The 27,883-nt window shown below is 40.0% G+C and overlaps 2 protein-coding genes and 1 pseudogene across 22 annotated transcripts in view; 2 read left to right on the top strand and 1 right to left on the bottom strand.

Annotated features, from left to right (window-relative positions):
* Nucleotides 1-19,656, bottom strand: part of DNAI4 (dynein axonemal intermediate chain 4) — a 99,249-nt gene extending 79,593 nt beyond the window's left edge. Inside the window, 3 exon segments of the mRNA XM_055585554.1 lie at nucleotides 8,075-8,258; nucleotides 19,489-19,605; nucleotides 19,607-19,656. Coding sequence (XP_055441529.1) covers nucleotides 8,075-8,258; nucleotides 19,489-19,605; nucleotides 19,607-19,656 — 351 coding nt within the window.
* LOC129655305 (translocon-associated protein subunit alpha-like) lies at nucleotides 527-1,684 on the top strand (annotated as a pseudogene).
* The window catches only part of MIER1 (MIER1 transcriptional regulator), a 71,790-nt gene continuing 63,545 nt past the window's right edge, over nucleotides 19,639-27,883 (top strand). For 4 of the 21 annotated variants that reach the window (XM_055585533.1, XM_055585530.1, XM_055585536.1 and 1 more), the window contains exons 1-3: nucleotides 19,639-19,921; nucleotides 21,012-21,112; nucleotides 24,117-24,190. In XM_055585533.1, coding sequence (XP_055441508.1) covers nucleotides 19,639-19,921; nucleotides 21,012-21,112; nucleotides 24,117-24,190 — 458 coding nt within the window. Of the gene's footprint in view, nucleotides 19,922-20,193; nucleotides 20,213-20,232; nucleotides 20,382-21,011; nucleotides 21,113-23,821; nucleotides 23,911-24,113; nucleotides 24,191-25,396; nucleotides 25,610-25,879; nucleotides 26,071-27,883 lie in introns of those variants that run through there. The other 17 variants (XM_055585534.1, XM_055585531.1, XM_055585546.1 and 14 more) reach the window with 14 other exon arrangements.

Here is a 27,883-nt window from a genome sequence, read left to right as displayed (position 1 = left end):
GACTTCCCTGGTGGAACAGTGGATAAGAATCTACCTGACAATGCAAGGGACACAGGTTGGATCCCTGGTCCGGGAAGATTCCACACGCCAAGGAGCAACTGAACCTGTGCTCTAGGGCCCACGAGCCACAACTACTGAGCCCGCATACCGCAAGTACTGAAGCCTGCATGCTCTAGAGCCATCAGGCCACAACTAAGGAGCCCTTGTGCCACAACTACTAAAGCTTGAATGCCCTAGAGCCAGCAAACTGCAACTAATGAGCCCACATGCTGCAGTTACCAACGCTCATGCACCTAGAGCCTGTGCTCTCCCACAAGAGAAGCCACCATGATAAGCCCATACACCAAAACTAGAGAGTAGTCCCCACTCTCCGCCTCTAGAGAAAACCCATGCACAGCAACGAAGACACAGTGCAGCCAAAAATAAAAATAAATAAATGAAATCTTTTAAAAAGAGTATCTTGGATTTGCGCTGGAGCGGCGGAGAGCTCTCGCGGTCGGGCCCTGGATGCTGGAGTGGCGGCGCTATGAGGTCCCTCGGCCGCCTGCTGCTGCTTCTCCTGCTGGTGCTCCCCGCCACCCTCCTGCTCTGAGGCGGCCCAGGAGGCTCATTGGCAGTGGCTCAGGATCTTACAGAAGATGAAGAAACAGTGGAAGATTCTATAATTGAAGATGAAGACGATGAAGCAGAGGTGGAAGAAGATGAACCAACAGATTTGGCTGAAGATAAAGAGGAAGATGATGTATCAGGTGAACCTGAAGCTTCACCAAGTGCAGATACAACCATCCTATTTGTGAAAGAAGATTTTCCAGCAAATAACATTGTGAAGTTCCTGGTAGGCTTTACAAACAAGGGTACAGAAGATTTTATCGTCGAGTCTCTCGACGCCTCATTCCAGTTACCCTCAGGATTACCAGTTTTATATTCAGAATTTCACCGCTCTTCCTCTGAACACGGTCATGCCGCCCCAGAGATAGGCAACCTTTGAGTACTCCTTCATCCCCGCAGAGCCCATGGGCGGCCGGCCCTTCGGTCTGGTCATCAACCTGAACTACAAGGATTTGAACGGCAATGTTTTCCAAGATGCTGTCTTCAATCAAACAGTTACAATTATCAAGAGAGAAGATGGGTTATATGGAGAAACCATATTTATGTACATGTTCCTGGCTGGTCTCGGGCTGCTGGTTGTCGTCTGCCTTCATCAGCTTCCGGAATCTAGAAAGCGCAAGAGGCCCATTCAGAAGGTAGAGATGGGAACCTCAAGTCAAAATGACGTTGACATGAGCTGGATTCCTCAGGAAACTCTGAACCAGATCAATAAAGCTTCACCAAGAAGGTTGCCCAGGAAACGGGCACAGAAGAGATCAGTGGGATCTGATGAGGAAATGTTCCTTTGTGCAACAATTCGGTCTTTACTTAACCCGCCCTAATGTTTTTCGGCCTGATGGGAATTAGTGCAGAGAAGCCGTATAACCACAGAAGTCGGTTACTACTCATGTGTGGACTGAGCAATCAGAGTCTGTGGTGATCACAGTGCTGAAAATGCACTGCATTTATTTTTCTAAAGTAACAAATTTGTTTTTTTTTAAACCATTAAAATCTATGTATGTGAAAAAAAAAAAAAAAAGAGTATCTTGGTTATGCCTATGCTTTAGCAGTTTTATATAAACTTTAGTATTACCTTAATAAGTTCCTGGAAAAAATAAAATTAAAAAAAAACCAACTTTTGAGATTTTGACTGAAATTGCAAAGAACCTATAAATCAAAATTTGGGTAAAACTTATATACTTAGAATATGGCCTCTTATTATGCATAAACAGCTCTCTCTCCAATTGTTTGGGTCTTAATATCGCACAGCAAAATTTATAGGTTATATGTATCTTTGTTAAATTTATCCACAAGTATTTAATGCATTTTAGTACTATTATAAATGGCATCATTAAAAAATATGTAATTTTTGAAATGTGTGCGGCTGGTATATACTTTTTGCTTTTGATTATTTTTGTTATCCAATAATCTTGCTAAGCTCTTATTAATTTGATAATTACTAGGTGATTTAAAATTTTGTATGTAGATAATTGTGTCATCTACAAATATTCAAAGTTCTGTTTCTTCCTTTCCAAATCTTATACTTTACATTTCTTTTTCTTATCATACTGAAATGCCTAAGACTTCCAAGAATGTTGGATAGAAATGGTTCCTTCTTAGAAATGCTTTACCATTAAATATGATCATTGCTGTAGGATTTTATAAATAAGAGTAAGGAAATTTCTTGTGATTTCATTTCAGAAGAATCTTTTAAATCTAGAATAAAATTTTTATCTTATCAAATACTGTATTGAGATGATCATATGCTTTTTTTCCTTTAAGCTATGAATGTGGTGAATTACACTGATGGATTTTTAAATGTTAAACCAATATTAATTCCTTGATATAAACTCAACTTTCTTACAATGTATTGTCTCTATTGTTATTGAATTTTAATATTTTATTGAGGATTTCTCCATCTATGTTTCCAAGTGAGATTGACTTGTAAAGTTTATTTCTCATACTGTTGTAGTCAGATTTTGATATCAGGATAAGTCTAGCCTCATAAAATGTTTTATGGTATACCCACTTTTCTTGTTCTGTTTTTGTCCTTATGTGTTTGGCATATATCACTAGTGAAACCATATGGGCCTGGAATTATCTTTGACAAAAGATTTTTAAATTACTCATTTCTTTAATAAAAGCTTCCAATTTTCATTTTTCTCTTTTTAAAATGTTAATTTTTCCATTTTATATTAATTTTCAAATCTTTCAAAATTTAAAATTGGCATAAAGTTACATACAATCTGCAAGAATTATCTTTTTAAATAGCTTTGAAAGTGTACATGTCAGTGGTTTTTAGCGTATTCACAGATATGAGCAACCATCACCACAGTTAACTTTAGAACTACCTCAAGAAGAAACTCTGTATCCTTTGACTTGTCCCTAACACTTGTCTGTCCCAGTCCTTGTTATTGCTATTCAGTGGACAAGTCATATCTGACTCTTCAGACTGTGGACTGTAGCATGCCAGGCTCTTCTGTCCTCCTCTATCTCCCAGAATTTACTCAAATTCATGTCCATTGAGTCAGTGATGCTATCTAATCATCTCATCCTCTGCCGCCCCATTCTTTTGCCTTTCAGTCCAATCTCCCAGTCTTAGGCAACAACTAATGTATTTCATGTCTTTATAGATTTCTCCATTCTGGACTTTTATGTGAGTGGAATCACAAAGAGTGTGGTATTTTGTAACTGGCTTGTTTCATTTAGTATAATGGTTTCAAGATTCATCCACAATGCTGCATGCACCAGTAGTTCGTTCCCTTTTGTGGTTGAAAAATGTTCTACTGTATGAATATATCACATTCTGCTTAGTTATTTGCCCACTGTTGGATATTTGGGTTGTTTCCACTTGCTGACTATTATGAATAGTCAGGGTTTGAAGTTTCAGAGTTTGAAATATATCTTAATTTCTCTTGGGTGTATATATATCTAGAGGTAGAATTGCCAGGTCATTTGGTAAGAGTATGTTTAAACTTCTGCTGCTGGGTCACTTCAGTCATGTCCGACTCTGTGCGACCCCATAGACGGCAGCCCACCAGGCTCCCCCGTCCCTGGGATTCTCCAGGCAAGAACACTGGAGTGGGTTGCCATTTCCTTCTCCAATGCATGAAAGTGAAAAGTCAAAGTGAAGTCGCTCAGTCGTGTCCGACCCTCAGCGACCCCATGGACTGCAGCCTACCAGGCTCCTCCACCCATGGGATTTTCCAGGCAAGAGTACTGGAGTGGGGTGCCATTAAACTTCTGAGTTACTACCAAACCATTTTCCAAAGTGTCAGGACTATTTTATATTCCTATCAGTAGGGTTCTGGTTTCTTGATATCCTTGCCAACAGTTGTCATCTGACTTTTTGATTCTAGCCATCCTAATGAGTATAAAGTAAAGATCTCACTGGTTTTGATCTGCATTTCTCTGATGACTAATAATGTCATGCATCTTCCTATGTGCTTTTTGACCATTTATATATTTGACTCATTTCTTTGGAGAAATTAGTATTCAAATTCCTTGACCAATTTTTAATTGGGTTATTTGTCTATTATTTTGAGTTGTAATTCTTTACATATTTCATATACAAATCCCTTAACAGATAGATCATTTGCAAATATTTTCTCCCGTTCTGTGGGTTGACTTTTTACTTTCTTGATTATGTTCTTCAAAACACAAATATTTTTAATTTTGGTAAAGTCCAATCATCTGCTTTTTTTTTTTCTTTTGTGGTTCACATTTTTGGTGTCATATCTGCGAATCCTTTTCAAAGTCCAAGGCCATGAAGATTTACCACTTCTAAGTTTTTTAGTTTTAGCTTTATATATATGTCTTTGATTCATATTGAATTAATTTTGATATGGTATGAGGTAAGGGTCCAACTTCATTCTTTTGAATGTGGCTATCCAGTCATCCCTACACTATTTATTGAAGACCCTCTTAAAACAGTCATGATACCCTTATCAAAAATCAGTTGACCATTGATGTAATAGGTTTATTTCTAGACTCTTAGTTCTATTCATTGATCTGTATGTCTATCCTTGTGCCAATCAATACCACACTATCTTGATTTCTGTTGATTTGTAGTAAATTTTGAAAATGGGAAGTGAGAATCTGCTTACTTTATTCTTATTCTTCAGGAGTATTTTGTCTATTCTGGGTTTCTTGAAATTCCATATGAATTATAGAATCAATTGTCAATTTGTACAAAGAAGTCTGCTGGGATTTCTAATAAGGATTGTATTGAATCTACAGATCAAATTGGGGAGTACCACCATTTTACCAATGGTAAGTTTTTCCACTCATAAATTTTGGATGCACTCCCATTTATTCAGATCATTGTTAATTTCATTCAGTAATGTTTTACAGTTTTTGGAGCTGAAGATGTCACTGCTATTATTAAATTTATTTGTAAGTACTTTACTGTTTTGGATGTGACTGTGATATTGTTTCCTTAATTTTAAAATTATTCCAAATGTAAAAACTATAATTTATTTGTATATTGATCATGTATCCTGCATCTAGAAGAACTCATTAGTTAATTTTAATTGTTTGTTTGGCCATGCCGCAGCTTATAGAATTCTAGTTCCTTAACCAGGTATTGAACCTGGGCCACCACAGTGAGAGGACCAAGTTTGAACCATTAGACTGCCAGGGAGTTCCCTAGTTTTAATACTTTTTGGTGGGTTTCTTAGGAGTTTATGTACATAACATTATGTCATTTGCAAACAGAGATTTACCTTTTCCTTTCCAAACTGGTTGCCTTTCTTTTTCTGCCTAATTGCTATTTTTAGACCCTCCAGTACAAAACTGAATAGAAGCAGCAAGAAAATTTTATCTTGTTCCTGACATCAAAGGGAAAGCATTCAGTTGCCTGCTAAGTTGATGTTAGTGGGTTTTTCATAAATGTCCCTTATCAAGTTGAATCCCCTCTATTATTAGTTTTTTAAGCATTTTTATCATGAAAAGATGTTGGATTTTGCAAAGTGCTTTTTCTAAATCTATTGAGATGATCATCATTTTTTATTCTACTGATATGAGATATAATAAATTACATTGATATTAAGATGTTAAAGTACTTTGCATCCCTGGGATAAACCCCACTTGGTAACTGTTAGGGGCTGAATTGTCTCTCCCTACCAAAAAATTCGTATGTTGAAGCCCTAACTCCCAGACCTCTCAATGTGACTGAATTTAGTGATAGGGCCATTAAAGAGATAATTAAAATGAGGTAATCCAATCTGACTAGCGTCCCTAAGGAAGGGCAGATTAGGACATTGTTTAAGCCATCCAGTTTGTGATGTTATGTAATGGCAGTCTTATGAAACGAATGCACTCAAGGCATAAAATTCTTTTTATATGTTACTAGATTACTAGTAACTGTAGGTTTCAGAATGCTTCTAAGGAAATTCTTTCTTTTTCAAGTTAGTTGAAATGGTTTTTTATTAATTTTTTATCATTAATGGATATTGAATTTTTCAAATTCTTTTTATCTGTTGTGATAATCACATTTTTTCAGTCTACTGATAAGACAAATAGTACTGACTTTTGAATATTAGAACAACCTTGCATGTATTATCTCCGCTTGGTCATGATGCATTATACCTTTTACATAGTGCTGTTGATACTATATAATATGTATGTAATATATAATGTATATGTAATATGTATATAATTATTATGGACTGAATGTTTTTGTACCCACCAGATTCATATGCTGGAACTCTGATCCCAGTGTGATGGTATTGGGAGGTGGAACCTTTCGAAGGTAATTAGGTCATGAAGGTAGCACCCTCACAAATGAGATTAGTGCCTTTACAAAAAAATACTAGAGAGCTAGCTAAATCTCTTTCCTCCATGTTAGGACTTAGACTTCCAGTCTCCAGAACAATAAGAAATAAGTTTATAAGCCACCCAATCTACAGTATTTTACTATAGCAGCATGAGCTGACTAATTCTTAAGCTCATGAGTAGACTCTCTTTATTCCACTCTAATAACAATGATAGGAGCCAACTGCCAATATTAGGCTGTAAGATTTGTTAGTTATATGGTAAAGACTCTAATGAAATCAATGTATCAATATAGGTATACCTCATTTCGGGCTTTCCCAGTGGCTCAGTGGTAAAGACTTCACCTACAATATTGGAGCCATAGGAGTTCGACCCCTGGGTTGGGAAGATCCCCTGGGAGAGGGCACAGCAACCCACTCCAATATTCTTGCCTGAAGAATCCCATGGAAGAGGAGCCTGGCAGGCTACAGTCCATGGGGTCACAGAGTTGGACACGACTGAAGCGATTTAGCACAACACAGCATACCTCACTTTATTGCACTTCACTTTATTGCACTTCAATATTACGGCTTTTGTAAAGTAAATTGAAGGTTTGTGACAACTTTGCATCCAGCAAGACTCCTGATACCATTTTTCAAAAGCATCTGCTCATTTTGAGTCTCTGTGTCACATTTTGGTAATTCTCACAATATTTTAAATATTTTCATTATTATTGTATTTGTTATGGTAATCTGTGGCCAGTGCTCTTTGATGTTATTATGATTCATTGAAGGCTGAGAGGATGGTTAGCATCAGTTCAGTTCAGTTGTTTAGTCATATCCAACTCTTTTTGACCCCATGAACCGCAGCACACCAGGCCTCCCTGTCCATCACCAACTCCTGGAGTCCACCCAAACCCATGTCCATTGAGCCGGTGATGCCATCCAACCTTCTCATCCTCTGTCGTCCCCTTCTCCTCCTCAGTCTTTCCCAGCATCAGGGTTTTTTCAAATGAGTCAGCTCTTCGCATCACGTGGCCAAAGTATTGGAGTTTCAGCTTCAACATCAGTCCTTCCAGTGAACACCCAGGACTGATCTCCTTTAGGATGGACTGGTTGGATCTCCTTGCAGTCCAAGGGACTCTCAAGAGTCTTCTCCAACAAGCATTAAAGATTTTTTTAATTAAGTTATCTATATTGGAATTTTTAGACATAATTCTATTGCACACTCTATTTAGACTACAGTATAACACAAACATAATTTTTATATGCACTGGGAAGCCAAAAACTATACAAGACCCACTCTATTGTGATATTTGTATTATTCCAACTGAACCCATAATATCTCTGAGGTATGCCTGTACTGTATTAGAAGTATTATTTCAAAGCAGCATACTTCCCTGGTGGTCCAGTGGTTAAGACGCTGCCTTTCAATGCAGGGGGCACAGGCTCAGTCCCTGGTTGGGGAGCTAAGATCCCACATGCCCTGTGGTGCAGAGCAAATGGTGCTAGAAAACTTGAATACCTCTTTGCAAAAACAGCAACAACAGCTGACCATACCTTGTTCCATATACAAAGATTAAGTCAAAATGGATCACAGACCTAAGTGTAAAACCTAAAAAGAATTTCGGAAAAAACAACAACAACAACAGCATACTTTCTACCTCTTACATTTGAATCCATTTATTACCAGCATCATTTTCAAACAAATTTGGAATTCTAAAGAATATTACCTGTGTGACTGTCTTTGCAGAGGAAATAGTCATTTTTTCCATTTGTTTTGCTTCAGGTAGAATCATCATGTTTTTTGACATAGCCATTCTGCTTTGGTTTGCACCAGCATATCCTCCTTTCATTAGAGCTCCTTTTCCTGGACCAACAAAGCTAATAGACTTCCTTGGCCCTAAGCCAACGTTTCTATGTCAGGAAAAGAAAATATAACACAGAAGATCCAGGATTGAAGAAATATTAGCCAACAGATTAAAAAAAAAAAAGCAAACTTTCACTTAGAAACATGGAAACAATCTGATCATATAAACAAGAAAAAAAATAGTAGCCACTTGAGAGCTCATTATATGTAAGCATAGTTCTAGAATGTTTACAAGCACTGTGTCATTTTTTCCTCACAATAATTCTAAGAGGTTGCTATAACATTATTTTATTTAAACCATAAAGGCTTAGAGGGAAGCATTCCTACTAGAGTTGAAATTTGAAACCCAGACAGTCAGATCAAAAGTCTACACATTTCTCTGGGTCTGTTTCTTTATCTGTAAGATGGGGGTAGTAATAGTATCTTATATGTTACTGGCTTCCCAGGTGGCTCAGTGATAAAGAATTCACCTGCCATTGCAGGAGACATGGGTTCAATCCCTGGGTCAGGAAGATCCCCTGGAGGAGGAAATGGCAACCCACTCCAGTATTCTTGCCAGGACAATCCCATGGACAGAGGAACCTGGTGGACTACAGTCCAAGGGGTTGCAAAGAGTCAGACATGAGTGAGCAACTGAACACACACACATAGGTTATTATGAGGATTAAATGTATTCATTTCTATATTATGGTTAGGAAATGCCTGACACATAGTAATCATAAATAGGTGTAGACTGCAGTTATGTAGGCAGACTGAAGCATGAGTAATAAAACCTGGGAAAGAATATCATGTTCCTGCCTGAACAATTACATAATAGATTTTAATAAGAAGAGAAAATATAATAAAAATATTTGCATCCAGGAGAAGAAGTATGATTTCACTTTTGGATCAATTCTCGAAATTCCTTAAGACAAAAATCTAGTCATTCTTTCATTCTAGTACTCTAATTGTGCTGCAGGCTTCTTTAAAATAAGAACGATTGCCCCTTAAATGATAAAAAGGCAGTGTGTTTCCAAAGAAAACATTTCAAACAATACTTTTACTTTCCAAATCATAACAAGATCAGACAAGAATACAATACTTGAAAATGACCACAATCTGCTTTTCACATTTTATTTTTCCTCATAGAATTTATTACTGACACTTTGTATGTTGTCGTATGCTCCTCTCCTAGAACGTAAGCATCTTTAGGGCAAGAACTTCGTCTTGTTCATTGCTGTATCACTAGTACACAAAACAGTACCTAGTATATCGTGGGCACTGTTGTTTAGTTGCTAAGTCTTGTTCGACTCTTTTGCATCCCCATGAACTGTAGCCTGTCAGGCTCCTCTGTCCATGGGATTTTTCCAGGCAAGAATACTGGAGTGGGTTGCCATTTCCTCCTCCAGGGGATCTTCCTGACCCAGGGATTAAACCCTCATCTCCTATGTCTTCTGCATTGGCAGACAGGTTCTCACCACTAGTACCACCCGGGAAGCCCTTAACTGATGTGGTTGCTCAGTCGCACATCAATTCCTCTGCCAGTGGCAAATCCCAGTGCTTTTCCATGTGGTCCCCTCCTCTTGGTATTGATAAGTGATAAACCATTTTTTGAATGGCAATGATATCCTGATCTGTTGTCCTTACTGTTCCTGAAATTTTCTATTAATACACTGCATTTAACTCAGCCTGTGTGGGTAAGTGAAGCTAGAGAAAAAACATCTAACCATGATGCCAGGTCTCATTTTAAATTACAGATTGTTAAAGTTGGTCCTTAATGTGACAGCAACCACACTGCATTACCTTGGTTAATTTTTAATACCCCTTCTAAAGTCATCATTTCACACTTCTTGAATATCAACATTTCCTCTCCTGTGTTTACCTTCCGCTAACTAAATGAGAAAGCTGAAGCAATCAGGTAACTTTCAAATACTCCCACTGTTACATCTGTGCACTTGCCTCTCTCTGTGTGTCTATATTCCCTATTTCTCCCATTACTCTGAATGAGTTATCCATGATTCTTGCTTAGGTCAATTCCTCTACATGTGTTCTAGATTCCATTCCTTTTTGCCTATTTACGGACATTGCTCTAGTCATTCTCTCATGCATCATAAGCTTCTCTCTACTGGATGACTTCCCTGGTGACTCAGAAGGTAAAGCGTCTGTCTACAATGCGAGAGACCTGGGTTCGATCCCTGGGTTGGGAAGATTCCCTGGAGAAGGAAATGGCAACCCACTCCAGTACTCTTGCCTTGAAAATCTCATGGACGGAGGAGCTTGGTGCAGGCTACTGTCCATGAGGTTGCAAAGAGTTGGGCACGACTGAGCTACTTCAAACCTAATTCTCTTGCTGTCCTCCCCGTTTTTGTCAAAGGTAATGTTTTTCTTCCAGTTGTTCAGGTGAAAAAAACTTCAAAATGTATCCTGAATCTAATCATTGGTCATCACTCTTTGTTGCCACTATCATGATCCAAACACTATCCTCTCTCTTGAATTACTGCAGAAGCCTTCTAATTGATCTTCTCACTTAACCTAAATTCCCTTAAGTCTATTCTTCACATGGTAACCAGAGTGATCCTTAAAAACACAAGTTAGATCATATCACTACTCTGTTTCTCATCTCATTCAGAGTAAAAACCTAAAATCTTACTATAACCTAAAAAGTCCTACATGCATCTAGATTGAGCTCTGACTTCATGATCAATACTTTCTCCCTTGTTTACTCTGCTTCAGTCACAGTGTCATCCTTGATATTTTTCACACATGCCAGGCCTTTGCAGTTGCTATTTCCTCTGCCTGAAATGTTCTTCCCACACATGTACATGTTTAGCATCCTTTCTGTCTCCAGGTTGTAAAGCCACATTCTTAATGTGGACTTCTTCAGCTCCCCTATCTAAAATGTCAAATACCCCTCAAATACTTCATATCCCCTTGCTTAATTTTTCTCCTTAGTACTTCTAACATATTTTTACTTATCTAATTTATGAATTAGATGTTCCCCACCTAACCCTCCAGCCCTGAGAATCTAAGTTCCACAAGTTTAGGGACTTTGTGCTCTTTTGTTGCCTGCTGTATCCCTGCTGCTGCTGCTGCTGCTGCAAAGTCACTTCAGTTGTGTCCGACTCTGTAAGACCCCATAGACGGAAACCTACCAGGCTCCCCCGTCCCTGGGATTAGTGCCTACAGTAGTATCCAATACACAGTAGCTGTATAATAAAAAAATTGCTGAATGAATTCCCAAATCATTATATCCAATTCAAAACATTCTCTCAATCTTCATATTCAAATGCTTACCAGTCTAATTGGATAGCTCCAGCTAAATGTCTTCTAGACATCTCAAGCTAAATAAATACATAATGAAATCATATCACATTTACTCATAAACCAGCCCTTCCTCTTTTATTCCCTACAGGGACCAAATAGAAACAAATTAGCAATGATGTTGCTTATACCAATTAGGTAGTTACTGTAATCTAATGAGAATCCTCAGTAAACTCTCCCAATTTTCAGACTGTAAGTTTTATGGGAAGGAGCCATATTTTATGTCTACCACGAAAGCCCCAACTCTTAGTACTCTGCCTGATACAGTGGGAAATTTGACACAAAAAATACCAGTAAATTCAAAAAACTGAAATAAATACTTGTAGTCAACTATGTTAGAAATGTATGGTACATATCTATCCTAGCTGTGTTAGAAAACAGATACTTTTAATACAGGCAAATTAGTGGGCAATGAATAGGATGACATTCAGGAGATATTCACTTTGAAAGTTTTGCCTGAAAAATAGTCATGATACAAGAGGTATGTAGCTGTAGGTTCCTGAGTTTCTGAAGCAGAGACCTAATCTATTTTGTTCACCCCTATGTCTTCAGTGTCTACAGCAGTAACCGGAAAATATAACACATTCTATATAATTGGTATCTATATAATGAACACCTGATGATCACTTCTATGAAAAAAGAGACTAATGACATTAAAGCACGCAACACATACATAAATCTCACAATGAAATAACCGCAGGAGGAAAGGAGGAGTGGCTTAAGAAAAAGTGTCTTTATTAGTCTCTTTTTATTTTAATGAGATGAAGGTAGAAATTTCAATCTAAACCAAATCAATTTCTTTCATTTATCCAACTGTTATTTATAAAATTACTGTGCATAAGGCTACATGCTGGCAGGGATACAATATGAATCAGATATGGGCCCTAAGGAGTTGACAGTCTTAATAAGAGAAAAAATATATATATGATTACAATGCAAGTACAAAATTGTATTTGCCTCAAAAGACTTACACTTAAGATATAACGAAAGTTGCGGTAAAGATTACTTTGGGTGAGAGGAGTAAGCAGAGAAATCATGAAGGTGGCATTTGAGTCAGGCATGAATGCAGGTCAAATTCAAAAGAAGTGTGTGTGGTGTGTATGTAAGTGTGTTTGTGTCTAATGAAGCTGCAGGTGAGGAGGGATGAGGGTATTGGAGCAGGACAGGAAATACACCCTGAGCAAAGCTCACTGTGAACAATAAAAGTAGAAAAGCAGGTGGTATATACAGAGAATCTTACATGATTTGGTTAGATGCATGAAGGAAAATAAGCTTTGAAAAAATAAAATGACCAGGCTAAGTCTTTGAAATTTACTAAGCAAGCAAGAGAGTGCCTTTGAGAGAGAAGAGTAAGCTACTCAAAACTATATTTCAGAGAAATTCAGCTATATACAGAACACACTAGAAGCAAGAAGACCGTTAGTTACAATGCTATGGAAATAGGCAAGGTGAGAAGTAATCAAAGCTTAACCTGGGGTGGGGAAATGTAGAAATAAAACAAATCCTAGATAAAGCATGTTTTAAGCATATCTTTTTATTTTCTGTAATTTAATGTTTTGACATCTAGGAATTTGCTGCACCTGAAGGGACTGCACCTTCCAGAGCTAATCAATTTTTATGCATAGTAAGGGACTTGCCTACAAGTACACCATTTATATTGGCTTCCCAGGTGAAGAACCTGGCTGCCAATGCAGGAGACGTAAGAGACTCAGGTTCCATTCCTGAGTCCAAAAGATACCCTGGAGGAGGGCATGGCAATGTACTCCAATATTCTTGCCTGGAGAATCCCATGGACAGAGGAGCCTGGCAGGCTAAAGTCCATAGGGTTGCACAGATGGACGTGACTGAAGCGACTTACCATGCACACATCATTTATATGCAAACCAATCAATCCAGAGTCCATACCCTCAACCTCCTCCTTCAGCAGGCTCTCAGAGACCTCACTCTCTGGGTCACTATCCACTTGCAGTAATCAGTGCAAGGACAGGAACCAGAAACCTAGGGATAGGCCCAATACCCAGAACCTTTAAAATTATTCAAACAAGCTATTCCTACATCTGCTTATTCTGGTTTGTCCATTCCTTGCCATGGAAACCACAATAAAGCTTCTTGCCCGGGTTTTCCTCTTGCTGGTTCTACATCCTGCCTGGCCCTGGTGCCTCTTCATGTACCCCTCTATGTGGTTCAGCATGCCATGCCTCCTGGTTTTAGGGATCTATGAGTATTTAAAAACAAACTAACTTCGTCCTTTATGTTAGTTCTTTCTGTGTCTGTTTCTTAACCATACTCGATTAAAACAGTCCAAATACCCTTAAAACACAACAGACACAGAACTAATGCTTGCATGCATGCTAAGTCGCTTGCCATGTCTGACTCTTTGCAACCCTATGAACTGTAGGCCACCAGGCTCCTGTGTCCATGGGATTCTCCAGCCAAGAATACTAGAGTGTGTTGCCATGCACTCCTCCAGGGAATCTTCCTGACACAAGGATTGAACTTGTGTCTCTCATGTCTCCTGCACTGGCAGGCAGGTTCTTTACTGCTAGCGCCACCTGGGAAGCCCTGCAGAATAGGACTTTGTAACTGATAATAACCATCCTGATTAACATTTAAACTTCAAACTACTTCCACTTACTTTTGTAATTCAATTTTTTTTACTTATTTCACCCTTTAAAAATGGAAATATAATTGACCTACAACACTGTTGGTTCTAGGAGCACAATATTGCGATTCAGCATTTCTATACATTACAAATGATAACCACCCTAATTCAAATCTTATAATAACATTAGATATTTAATTGCCATGTTTTACATGTGAACAAACTTAGGTCAATTTAAATCCCCAAACTCATCCAATAACTCACAGACTATGTGTTCCTCAGCAAGTCTCTTAATCTGTTTCCTTCCTTGTACATAAATTAAGGTTAATAATAGTACTGGCCTCATAAAGTTAAGGGCATGATTAAATTAGCCTTCATTTCTAAAGCACAATAAAAAGTTAAATTGTAGACATGTTCAATTTTAGATATTATGAGTGCTAATCTGGTGGAGTTGTTTGGTAGCAGTTGAAAATCAAGAGGAAAGTGAATTTCAAGGAACAGAAGTGAGAACTAAAGATACAGATTTGAGAAACTTTCATGGAGATGATAATAAATGAACTGAGTTCCAAAATAAAAACCTAGAGCTACAAAGAGAGGGTAATGGGCCAAGGAGAGAAACTGGAAGTAGAAAGTAAAACTAGAAAAAAGGCACCTAGCCCAGTAATAAGTGAACCAGTTCAAGGTTGGTTCAGGGTTAAAGAGGGGAAGATTGATATTGTTAAATGCTGTGAGGTAAAAAGAAAGCTCACTGAATTTGGTGACTTTTGAAACCGTTAGGTTACTCATTATTGACCTCTCAGTAATTTTCATACAGCAATGGAGACAATAGAATGCAAAGGTTAAAGAGTAAACACAGATACTTGTGGTTTATGGTCTGACATATAAAGGCTGCAAAAGACATCGATCCAGTACTCACAAGAAAAAGGCTTAGCAAACTGAAAATCAGTGGGTCTTCTTAGACCCATCAGAGAATTGAGGTTACATGCAAACCCCTGTACCGAAAGAGATGTATGAATAACAGAATCACAACTTACTGACACTGCCACTAGAGCTAACAAGTGGAAGGAAAACCTAACAGGCAACAGCTTAATTGCTGAAAAATGAGTGTAAACTAATTCAAAAGAGAAAAAAATTGCTGGGGGCCCAGCCTTAGAGGGGCCCCCACACTTATCAAGTTTTACCTTTAGGAGCTCCAGCAAGCTCCCAGGATGAAGGTCAGAGTAAAACTCCCTGACAGTTTCAGCAGGGGGACAGGAAGTAACCATTCTGAAATATAAACAATGTTTAGTTATCCTTAACAGAGGCCTGCCCTCAAGGAAAACCATTTTACCAGAGCCTAAGCAACATGGGGAAAGGGAAATACCTTACTTGAAGTCCACCTAACCTTCTTGTTCCACCTAAAAAAAAAAAAAATTCTGAAAATTACTTATGAAGGTCATGGCCCAGGGAAAAAGGCCCACTAAAAGATTAAGACCTAATCATAGGATTAAGGTACACTTCTCTCTGCCTTCCCATTCTCACCCAGCACATCTTACCACATCAACAGAGCTTCTGTATAATAACAGGGGATTACAATGGGAAGAACTGCAAGGCTCAGATTCTAAGCAGGAGTCTCTAGGGAAACCTAAAAACCAGAGGAGACAAAAAACCAGGACACTAGAGGAAAATAAAGTCTCGGAAACCTACAACTACAGTAAACAGCCTGATTCCTAAGCAAATAAACACAAAACTTCACACTAAGTGCTTACTTATCTCAGTTTATATTACCTGATGCAACATATTTAGCTTTCAACAAAATACATGGCATAAAGCAGTCTGAAGAAAGAAGCAATAGAGCCACAACAGATAATGGCAGAGATTTTGGAATTAAGACTGGGAATTTAAAATAATTATGATTAATATGCTAAAGATCCTAATGTGAAAAGTGAATAACAAACAAGAACAGATAAAAACTACTCTCTTCTCCCACCCAAATCAAAAGGAAATGAATAAACTGGGCAAAGAAGTGAGATAAAAGCATTGAAGAAAGCACTAGTGCTTTTTGTTTTTTTTCGCCCCAGTGGAAGACTGTCCTATACAGCCAATCTCCAAACTATGATTTTTTGACTTTATAATGTTGTGAATGTAATACAGTTCATTAGAAATCCTACTTTGAATTTCTTTTCCTGGGCCAACAATATAAAATGATACTCCCACAGCTCCCAGTCAATCGTGCAATCACAAGGGGAGGCAACAAATACAACCATTCTGTACCCAATCATTTAATTTTCAGTACAGTAGTCAATCAACTATATGAGATATTCAACACTTTATTATAAAATAACTTTGTGTTAGACGGTTTAGTCTAACTATGGGCTAATGTAAGTGTTCAGAGCATGTTTAAGGTAGGCTATGCTAAGTATGCTTCTCTGTTGGCTCTGATGGTTAACAATCTGCCTGCAATGCAGGAGACTGGGGTTTGATCCCTGGGTCAGGAAGATCCCCTGGAGAAGGGAATGGCTACTCACTCCAATATTCTTGCCTGGAGAATTCCATGGACAGAGGAGCCTGGGGGGCTACAGCCTATAGGGTCACCAAGAGTCAGACGCGACTGAAGCAACTTAGCACGTGTGCCCATGATGTTTGGTAGACTCAGTGTATTAAGTCCATTTTCTACTTAATGATATTTTCAACTTATGATGGGTTTACTGGGACATAACCTCATGGTAAACTGAGGAAAATCTATATTGTTAAGCCAATAGGAAAGACCCAATATAGGAAAAACTGGAGTGGGAAAGTGAAAAATTGATAAATACATGTTTCATGAGATCCTTTCTGAGATCAGTATTAAATCCTAAACTGAGAAAGATAAGAAATAATATATTAGGTCAAACCAATGGTTGTAAACTTTAGTATGTATGAAATTTTGTTTTTAATTAGATAATATGGCTACCTCAAAAAGTGAAGGTTATACTACTTCCTATTTCCCACCCCAGTTCAGTTCAGTCACTCGGTTATGTCTGACTCTTTGTGACCCCATGGATTGCAGCACACCAGGCTTCCCTGTCCATCATCAATTTCCAGAGCTTGCTCAAACTCATGTTCATCGAGTCAAGTCAGTGTCCATCTCCCACCCTACTCTTTCCTTAATAGGTAATCTCCCATGAATGTGTCATTGTTTCAGAAATCCCCAAGGGAATTTTTCTAACACTCTCTCAGGTACTATGAGAGTTTTATGACTTTTTAAGAATTTACATGAAGTCAACTTAATTTTACTTTGAGATTTCCATACCAACAAGTAAAAAAAAACCAGACAAGAGGAGCAGTAACCAATGTTACTAAAGTATATATTACACTCATTTGTTTGCTGTCAGCAAATATTTATCATCTTCCGTCTAGGCAACAGCAGTGAACAAAACAAAAACCTCTGCCTTCATGGAGTACATCATAGCTTGGATGAAAACAGATTAACAAAAAAGTATATAATGTACCAAACAGAATAAACTTTTTGAAGAATAATAAAGCAAGTTGAGGAACTGGAAGTACTGGGAAGAGTTTATTATTTTATGTTGGGTAGTTAGAGAAGGACTCTTTGATAGGTGACAGCTGAAGAAAACAAATGAATTATGAAATGACTAAGGGTACAATATTCCAAAGAACAGTAAATGCTGTTGAAAGGCCTTGAAGTGGGAAAAGGTGCTTGATATTGTTGTGGAACAATACAGAGTATAACTAGCCAAGGGGAAGCATCCAAGGTGAGATCCTGTGTGGCCTACAGAGGATGAGCTATTACTCTGAGTGAAATGGGAAGAATCAGAGACTTTTGAGAAGAGCCACAGTGAATGAAGGTGATAGTAAAGAGAGCATTTAGGAGTTTACTGCAATGTGACAGTTACTGACACTGGAGTGGTGGTCTGGACTTATTTTGCATGCAGAGATGGTAGAAACTACTGGTAGACGGGGGTATTGAGATGTCAAAGGTAAACTAAAGTTTTTTTACTGAGTAACTGGAAGAATGGAAATTGTCATTTACTGAAATGGGAAACTGCAGATTTGATTAGAGAGGAAAATAAGTTCAGTTTTAAATATGAATTTTGAGATGCCAATTAACTTCTAAGTGCAGCTATCTGATTTTAAGCCTGTTTTCTTGGGAGAGGTATTGGCTGGACAGATAAACTTGTAAACTGTGAGCAAATGGGTAATTTTTAAAGGCAAAAAACAAGAGTGAAGAGAAAATGTTGTAAGACTGACTGACCCCATCAACACTCCAATATTTAGATATGGGAGAGACTGAAGACATAACAGCAAAATATTTTGAAAAGGAATAGGCATAAAGCAAGAGGAGAATTAGGAGACAGTAGTGTCCCAGAAACCAAACGAAGTGATTCAAAACTCAGGAAGTGGTAAATTAGATCAAAGCTGCTGATGGGTGAGTTAAGAAACAGAAATGGCCATTACACTTGGCTGGACAGTTATTGCTGACCACACAAGCTGTTTTTAGTGGAGTAGTAGGATGGACAAACCCTGGTGGTTCAGATGGTAAAGAATCTGCCTGCAATGCAGACCTGGGTTTGATCCCTGGGTTGGGAAGATCCCCTAAAGAAGGGAATGGCTACCCACTCCAGTATTCTTGGCTGTAAAATTCCACTGTACAGAGGAGCCTGGTGGCTACAATCCATAGGATGGTGAAGAGTCGGACACGACTGAATAACTAACACTTTCACGTTTCAGAATGGACAAAAACCTGAGTACCATATCCGAGACAAAAAAGATTCTCTCCCAACACCTTTGAAAGAAGTTCTGCTCAAGAAAGATTAGCTGAGCTGGAAGAGATAGCAGAGGGGAGATGCTGAGGGTTTGAGGAGAGAGAACAAAAGTGATCTGGAAGTGTGGGAGAATGAATCAATTAGGAAATTTTAGTGGAATAGATAGACTAAGCGACCATTTGAAGTTTTAAGTGAGACAAACTGTAAAGCTGTGGGCTTCTGTCCAGCCCTTAATCCAACTGCTGCAGAACAGAAGGTTGTAAGCTGGAATGAGTTTTAAGGCAGGACGGTATGAGAAGGCGTAAAAAAACCTCGACTACAGAGCATAGTAATGTTCAGTCTGATAGCTCACAGAAGCTGAGAGATGGAACATCTGGGTACAGCTCGAAGGTAACAAGTTGGAGAGAAATAAACCACCACACCAGGAGTGCCAGAAGGAACGGCGGTTCTAAAAAAACGAGGTCTTTTCTCAAAAGAGGTTTGGAAAAGGCTGTACTGTGCCAAGGAAGGAGACACTGCCACCTCGGAGGTTACAAGGTTGCTGACTCCACACAGATGAAGCGATAAGTTCTAAAAGGGTTCCCTCCAGGACCCAAGGGGATGGACTAAAGTTTTAGCATCCGAACTTACACCCCGACGTTCGGCTGCCTGCGGCCGTTTACTGGAGAGATGGGCATGGTGGCGACTGGCTGCGGAATGGTCAACCACCCTTTTTCCTCGCTGCTTCTGAAGCCCCTGTACCCCAAAGCCGGCGTTAGCGGCTCTGGCTAAGGCACGGGAATGTTTGCCGGGCGTCATGGAGACGGTGGAGCCCTGGCTCAACAAGCGGCCGCGCGGTTGGCTGGCGGCTGGAGGCCGAGGAGGAGGGAGGAGGCGGAGGGGAGGGCAGAGGGTTGGTGGAGCAAGAGGAAGCTCCGGACGACGACTAGAAGAAGGAGGCGGGCGGCCCGGGCCTCAGGCCCCTCCCAGGCTCTGAGTCTCCCGGGCTGCAGGCGGATGGATGGGGCTTCTTCAGGCGGTGGCGGCAGCAGCGGAGGTGGCGGCGGCGGCAGCAGCAGCGGCTGTAAGTGCAGCCTCCATAACCATCTCTCCTCTCCTAGTCCTGTTCGGGATAAGGGGCTACCGACGTGTCCTCGGTCCCCTTTCTCTCCTTCCCCTCCCCCACCGCAGAGTACCGCCCGGAAGACCCTTCACTTCCGGGGAGGAGCTAAGAGAGCGCGCCCAGCGGGCTGCCCCTCCTGGAGTGGCGCCGGCCGCCCAAGGCGCATGCGCAGCTCCTCTCCGCCGCCCACCCCCGCCCAACTGGGTCTTTAGCTTTGGCGTTGGCGGCGGCGCGCTGGGAACCCGCTGCGGAGTGAGTTCGCCTCGCCCTGTCCGCTTCCGCCCCTTCCTCCAGTCGGCCCAGGAACCCGGTCGGGGTGGGGCCAAGCTGACCACCCCGCTGTGGCCCCGCCTCTTTCGCGCTGTATCTCCGGGTCCTGTCTCAGCCCAGGGAGACTCCTGCTCCCACTGCATCCCTGGTGGTGAGCAGGGTCCTCGGCAAACGGGTCCTGGGCAAAGCAGCCCTTTTCGGAGGGAGTAAGGGAGGGAGGAGAGGCCCGTAGAGGGCATTGTTGTGAGGGAAAAAGGTCCTAGTAGCCCGTGGGAGGATCCCTGGGGACAGATGCCCCCACCCCCCCACCTTTGAATGGCGTTGTTTTTTCAGCTTTTGGTGGAAAGATGTCTGGCCTGGAGACCATCTCTAGTCCTCGTTTGCTGTGTGACCTTGGGCGAGTCACTACTTTTCTCTGGGCCCCAGTTATCCCTAAAACTCCCTCCAACGCTAAAACTCTTTAATTTTGCAGAAAAGCTTATGCAGTTACAAGACTGGCCGTTCTACTGAGGCCGCTTAGCCGAGGTGACCCGGACTTGAGTGAACCTTTCTTCAGTCATGGGTGGAATGAGGCGACCTATTTATTGAGTCACTTTTATTCCTTTATCATCAGTTGCAAATTGCATGACTCAAGGCTCATTAATGTTTTTCTAAAATTATCATGGGATTCCTGTCCTAATTCCTGGCTGTCTTTAAAAATTAGAGATGGGTTGAATACTGAGCTTGTAAGATCATTGTCTCCAGTCTCGTTACTACTGAGGCTCTCTTTCCTTTGATCCAGATGGTGTGGTGGCTCGATTCTCCCAGTGCCTGGCTGAGTTTCGGACGTGGTTAAGAACCAACTGGTTGAGGTTCAATGCAGACAAGACGGATGTGATGCTGGTAGGCAGGGGCGCACTTGGAGATTAAGGGAGGGAAAGTCCAAACTCCCTCAAGTATATAAATGTTATATTACTTTTCCAGTGTTTGAGAACGGTTGATGGGCCAATAATTTCCAGAGTTTGGATGAGATTTAAAAATCATGTCAACAATATTATCAAAATACCAATTTGTGATAATTTGATAAAATGGAGCCACTGGATAAAACTATGTAAAAATTACGAAAAGGAAAACCAGAACTGTTCTTTGCAGAACCAAAAGGCTATATACGTGTTTTGGGGTGGTGTTAATAAAAATCAAACCAAGAAAAAGATGATGCTAATTGTCGCATAGATGTGGGACTTCCAATGTGATGCATTACTGCTTTGTAATTTACATGCTGCCTGCTACAGTAAAGGTAAAACTATCTAAAATGTCATTTTTAAAAATAGGTGAAGTTTTTTGACTTTTAGGTATTCTCAATCGAATTAGTAGTTACCTATACATTTTCACCTGCACATCATGTGAAGGCTGTCACTTTTAAATAAAAATTTAAGAAAATGGTCTTAAAAGGGACTCTGAAAATTGTTAGATACAGAATTTGGTTTTAGGATTTTGAATGTACTGTGTTAATCTATTTCATTCAAACAGCCCCAGAGTCTAAATTGTTGCAAATTATTTTCTTGATGCATTTTGAGAGGTACTTTGTTGAATTGCATACCTTATGTATATAATATTCCTTATATCTGAATCAGGTATTGGTCCTGAATAAAAGGATATATTTCTTAGGTACATGTAAATTGCCAGGTTTATTTATTGGTTAGTTTGGGGTACTGGTTGAAGAAAAATTGAGACTTTAAAATGCTTTTGTTGAAAGCAAAATAACTTTGAAGGGTTTGGGGGGGTGTGTGTGTGTGTGTGTGTATGTGTGTGTATTGCAACCTATAAAATTGTTAAATAATTTTTTTAATGGAATATGCAGTAAATTGCTTAAAAATAGTTTCCCAATATAATAGCAGTTTTGAATAACTTAATGTGGTAAAAGTTAATGTAAGTTTGCCTGAACACAAGGAAGCCTTTAGGTGGGGAATGGGAGCTAAAGAGGCATTTATTCAGGCTTTGTAGTGATTTTTTTTGTTTTGGGACATTAGCCACAAATCTTACATATAATTAGAATTAACCACACCTTTTTACTTAACTGTAAACATTTTACTACACAATTCTAACAGAACTACCATTTTGGATATCACAATAATAAGGACTATAAATTGTAATAATTTTAAACAGCTCATATGTAATGGTGAATTTTCTCATGGCTTTAACTTTGTAATGTCCCCTTTTCAGCTCCTCTAGTATCAGTAGTCTTTAAAGATTTATTTTTTGTTAACCCAAGTATAAATATTGAGTGTTTATATTTGGATACAAAGAAGACATCTGTTGAATTAATCCAAAGTGCTGAAGAACTCAGGGTAAGGGGTGACAATAACAAGGAGGTAGACTCTGGTTTGGTAAAAAGAAAAATGTTCCAAACATTAGAGGTTTTTTTTGGAAAAGAACAGCCTTTTTATGAGACGGTGAGTACATTGGAGCTGTTTAAGCATAGGCAGGAAGGCCTGGTAGTGGGGAAACAGAATGAAGGATTCCTACCTAAACAGTTTAGAAATTGACTAAAGACCTCTAAGGTCACATCCAACATTAAGATTCTGTGACTAATGAATAGTTAATTTATACATATTTGATACTGAAGAGGTATACAAGAGTTTTGAGAAAGACTTTGTGTTCTTTAAGACCCAGGTTCGATCCCTGGGTTGGGAAGATCCCCTGGAGAAGGAAATGGCAACCCACTCCAGTATTCTTGCCTGGAGAATCCCATGGACAGAGGAGCCTGGCAGGCTACACAGTCCAGGGGTCACAAAGAGTTGGGCACGACTGAGCGACTAACACATGACATGATGACATGACAAGATGGCTCCTAATTTTTTTTTTAAATAAGCATTTTATTTTATTTTTTGGCCACGTGGTACTGCATGCACGTCCTTAGTTACCCAACCAGGGATTGAACCCATGCCCTCGGCGTTGGGAGCATGGAGTCTTAACCACTGGACCGCTAGCTAGGGAAGTCCCTCCTAAAAATTTTAAAGATAAATATATCACTAAAATAAGATGGAAGGTGGGTAAAACTATACTGAATTCAATATGTGAACACTGACTTACAACATTGGAGCCATTTCTCTTTTCCTTTAGAATATCTGAATCAAAAAAAAAATCACTTAACCCACATTTACAAAAAAAAATGAAGAGGGAATTTTTTTCCCTTAAACAATAATGCCACTTAAAAATAGTAAAATTGATGGACAGTATTAATAAACTTGAAGTCATTTATAAGTAAAATGGATACCCATTCAAGTATGTCCTAGACCCTGATATTCCTGACAATTTCAGTAGCTTAAAGGACTGTGAACCCCAGCTCTTTATCACAATCAGGATTCTTGTTGATAACTGAAGAATCAGAGATTCTTCAAGCAAATTATTCCTATGCCTTGCATTTTGACAATACTGTTAATCTTCCTTTTGATAACCAGCTAAATTTCATATATTAGCTTTCCCATTTAAATGGATAATTCTCCTTTAATCCAGTTGTTTTATAAAGCCTGAGTTTCTACCTCTAGGCCCCTTATTCTTATCTTTACCCACCTCAGTTCTATGCACATCTATTGTTCTTTGCCTTCACAGCCGTTTCCATCAAGCATCTCAAAGTGAAAAGTGTTGGACTAGGAACTGACTTATAGAAGTCATTTCTGTTTCAAATCAGAAGGACTAAGGTAATTCAACAGGGTAACTCTTAGAAACTATATACCTATGCTAAAATATTTATTCCCCCAAGGAATCCTGAAAAACACTTTTATATAAGTATTCTAAAAAATAAAGTGAAAATTCTGTACAGTACAGTTAATGGTAAAAATTGTTTGTAGATTTGGGAACCTTAAAGTTTTCCTTTCTCTTCTTTCCTTTGCTTTTCTTTCAGTAGAAAATGTGCATCAGATGTTTATGTTTAATTGGTTTACAGACTGTCTGTGGACTCTTTTCCTGTCATATTACCAGGTAATGTCCTTTCACTTAGCAGCTACTTCATATACCTATAAATGCACAAAATATTCATGCACAAATTATTACTGGACATAATTTCAAGTTAAATGTTGAATCTTTGGAAACTACTTAATAGAATCTAGAATTTTAAGGGAATACAAATAATCTAAAACAGTCTTCCCCATATTTCATTGTAAGTTAAGTATTGGTTTAAAGAAAAATTGTATACGTGCACATTTATGTAATATATAGTGCTGGCAAAGCATTATTTGGAGGGAACAAATAAGTTTCATATTTAATTAGTTGATTTTGGAAGTCATTTTTGAAATTGCATTAAGAAGAACCCTTGAACATTTGGGGGGAAACGGTCTTTATGAAATAAGACTTTCTAACTTCTGGTTTGGTAAAATGTGTCAGTACACGTTTTAATATCATGTTTGCATTACCCAGTATCTGCCATAGTAATGGAAGTGAAACACGTTTGTTATTTTGCAATCATTGGCTCTGGCAATCATCAGAATTGGCACCAAAGCCAGTTGGCAGTTCTCGGCCAATACAATAAACTTTTAAATTGCAGGCATTTCAGGCACTGCACATAAGCAAATTCTCCACCTATACAGTCGAGTTGGAGATTATATCTATTAAAGAGCAGCTTTTCAGTATTTCACATTTAGAAAATTTCTCTAGTGCAGAACCATTGCATAATTACGTTACTACTGGCATTGCAGAAGGTGTGTGAGGAAAAGCAAATGATACATGAGGATGGCAGTCTACCCAGTACAGTCCCTTTTCTTAATCCCTGCTGTGACCTGTAAAATTCTGTTATATGGGATTTTACAATTTCTGTCGGGAAAGATCCAAGAGAAGTACCCGTCAAGGGATAACCGCTTTCAAAGCGCACTGCTTGACGTTGTTGCAATCACAGCAACATCCGTTTTTCCAACAAATGGGACTTCAAAAAAGGGCTACACGTTAAATATATCGTATCTTTTCCCCAACGATATGAATGCTGGACGTGTCTCCTTTGGCTAGTTTCCTTCACCTCTAGTCCCTAGAGCCCGCTCCCAGGCTGGGGTCGCGGATCCGCTGGGCTGAGATGCCCACCTCCGGCTCTACACCCACCTTGGCTCCGCCTCCTCCGCGCTCCTCTGGGGGAGGGCTGCCTCGGGGCCGCGCGCGCTCCTGTTGCCGCGCGCGCGTTCTGGCCTTTTCCCTCCAGTCCCGCTGAGCCCCGGCGCCGCGAGGGGGCGGAGTGGGGTGTGGTGGGCGCGCTCGGGCGGCTCCTGCGCGTTCCCGCCGAGGCAGCGGCGGCGGGAGCGGCAGAGGCGGCGGAGGTTGGAGTCCCGTTGCCGAGTCTCACATCCGGGTTCTGGCCGTGACCCAGCTGCGGCCGCCGCGGAGATGTGACCCGTCAGTACGGCAAATATGGCGGAGGTAAGGGAGTGAGCTCCCCCTCCCCGTCCCGGAGCCGGGCGCCCCCAGGTCCGGGCCGGGGAGGAGTGGAGTGGGCCTGGCTAGGGAGGCCGAGCCCTGCTGGCGCCACTGCCCACCTGTTGTCCAGAACAGGCCGCGCTCTGGGCGGGAGCTTTTCGTGGAACTTAGTTGGGATGGGTCTGTGGGTAGGAGATAGCGGAGGCGTAGTTGGACTTCGGGGGCACTTGAAAGGGTCGAGGGCGGCGTAGCCGTGCGTACGGAAAGGGGCGAGGTGGGGTGGGGGGCGCCCGCGGAGTAGGGGTGCCTGTGGCGCAACTTCGCCGGTCGGTGCTAGGGGCCGAGAGAGGAGCTGCTGCTTCCTCTTGCGAAGTTTCTTCCCTCTCTAACCGAGATGCTGTTGCGCCCTACCGCGTCACCCCCATCGGTTTGCTACTGACATTTCCGCCTGTGTTGGGGAAAACGTAAGGAAAACGGCCTCTGATTAACTCAGTAATTTTCTTGATGGTGACCAGATGAGCGTGGAGAAATGAACTTGGTCTTTTCGCAATCCATCACTCTAGGTTAGGGCAGCCTCACCATTTCTTCAAACATTCCCCCTTCCCCTCCCCGTAGAACCTCTTTTTCTCTATATTTCAGAAGAGTTGCTTTCTCCCTTTCTTAATCACTTTCCGGGCGTTTTACGCCTTTGCGAATCGAGGCTTTCTATTCCTGTCTTTCTCTTTCAGTTTTTTCTCCGCTTAGGGAAGATTTCCTCCCCTCCCCCTCCTCCCCCCCTCCCCCTCCTCCCCCACCCCCTCCCCCTCCTCCCCCACCCCCTCCTCCCCCCTACCCCCCTCCCCCTCCTCCCCCTCCTCCTCCTCCCCCCAACCCCCGCCCCAGTTTGCTCTTTTTCTAGTAAACGAGTTCCCAAAGCCCCCTTTCTTCACTGGGGATTGTTTAAATTTTGGGGCCTTAAATCCAAAGGGCCCTTAAACCATCATGTTGGGGCAGACAACCTCTGTTGATTAATCTGAATTTAGTATATACTACTGGAGATTAAAATTTTTGCCTCTGATATAAACCTATAAACATTTGACTTTTTAAAAATACATTTTTTCTCCCTTACCATCAGAAGAATTTCGATATCCTTCACTCGCTGGAGTTGAAGAGGTATATTTGGACTTCTGTGTCTTCCTTGAGTAGAGCCACTTTAAATGTTGGCAAAGACATTTTTTTCTTTTGAGAATTATCATTTTCATTGTCTCAGGGGCACCTAAAAACAGATTTAGGAAGTAGGTAATTATATTTACCGTCCACCCCCTATTTTTGTCTTCATTATTTGTTAAATGAAGCCAATAGTGAGTACACGTTCATCAATACCATAATACTTCCTTTTTAAATTTTGGAATTCAGAAAAATAGATTTCGGAGAAGAATATTAATTTGGAGACCTGTTCAAGTACCTGTTGAGTGGAGGGACCCAAAGCTTAAGAGTTTTCTGGAGTGGCTCTTAGGGTGCTCCTTCCCCTTGGTGTATGGAAACTGACTTTACGTTCTGGAGTATTTGCTGTTTAAAAGGAATAGCAGATTGATTGCTGCCAGTATTTTTAAAATTTTAATATTCTGATATAAAAATAAATTTAAATCTGAAGATTTACTTCCATTTATTTTGCTCTTTGTGATTAAAGAATTGTATTCCAAGGAATATGAATTGGAGAAAACATAGTACTTTGTATTTCATTTAATGTGACTGGATTTATTCCACTGGATTGAAAGATATTTAGTCCTGATGAGGTTCTTAAGGGCTTGTTTCCTTCGTGTGTAAAAGGGGAAGGGATTCTGTGTACTTGGCTTTACATATATTTTGTTAAATAGTCTTCAGTGAATGCCCATTAGGTAAGCAGCTCTGTGCTGTAATAGGTGATGGGGTTTCTTGCCTCGTGGTGCTGCTCAGGGTGGTTTGAATTTTGAGTTTTGTAGTCACATTTTTAAAGCAGGATATTACTGAAGGAAAATATCTTAGTGTATGAAAATACAGTGAAATTTAAATGTGCTGGTTTTTTTGGGTTTTTTTTTGTTTTTTTAAACCTTAGAAATTTTAACTACTACCACACTGAAAACAATATGTAAATCATTTTAACATTTTATTTCTTTTAGAATTAAAGATGATTGTATTCATTAGTGATTGAGTCACTGATCGTTTCTTAATAATTTCAAGTGGACATTTTAGTTTCCTTAAAAATCCCATCACTTGGAGAATGGAACTTTCATGTTTTGTAGGAACACATGGATAGTT

Source organism: Bubalus kerabau, chromosome 6, assembly GCF_029407905.1.
Source record: "Bubalus kerabau isolate K-KA32 ecotype Philippines breed swamp buffalo chromosome 6, PCC_UOA_SB_1v2, whole genome shotgun sequence".
In the NCBI taxonomy this organism is placed as follows: Eukaryota; Metazoa; Chordata; class Mammalia; order Artiodactyla; family Bovidae; genus Bubalus; species Bubalus kerabau.
Note: the sequence above shows the minus strand (reverse complement) of the source record. Positions and strands in the feature narration are given on the sequence as shown.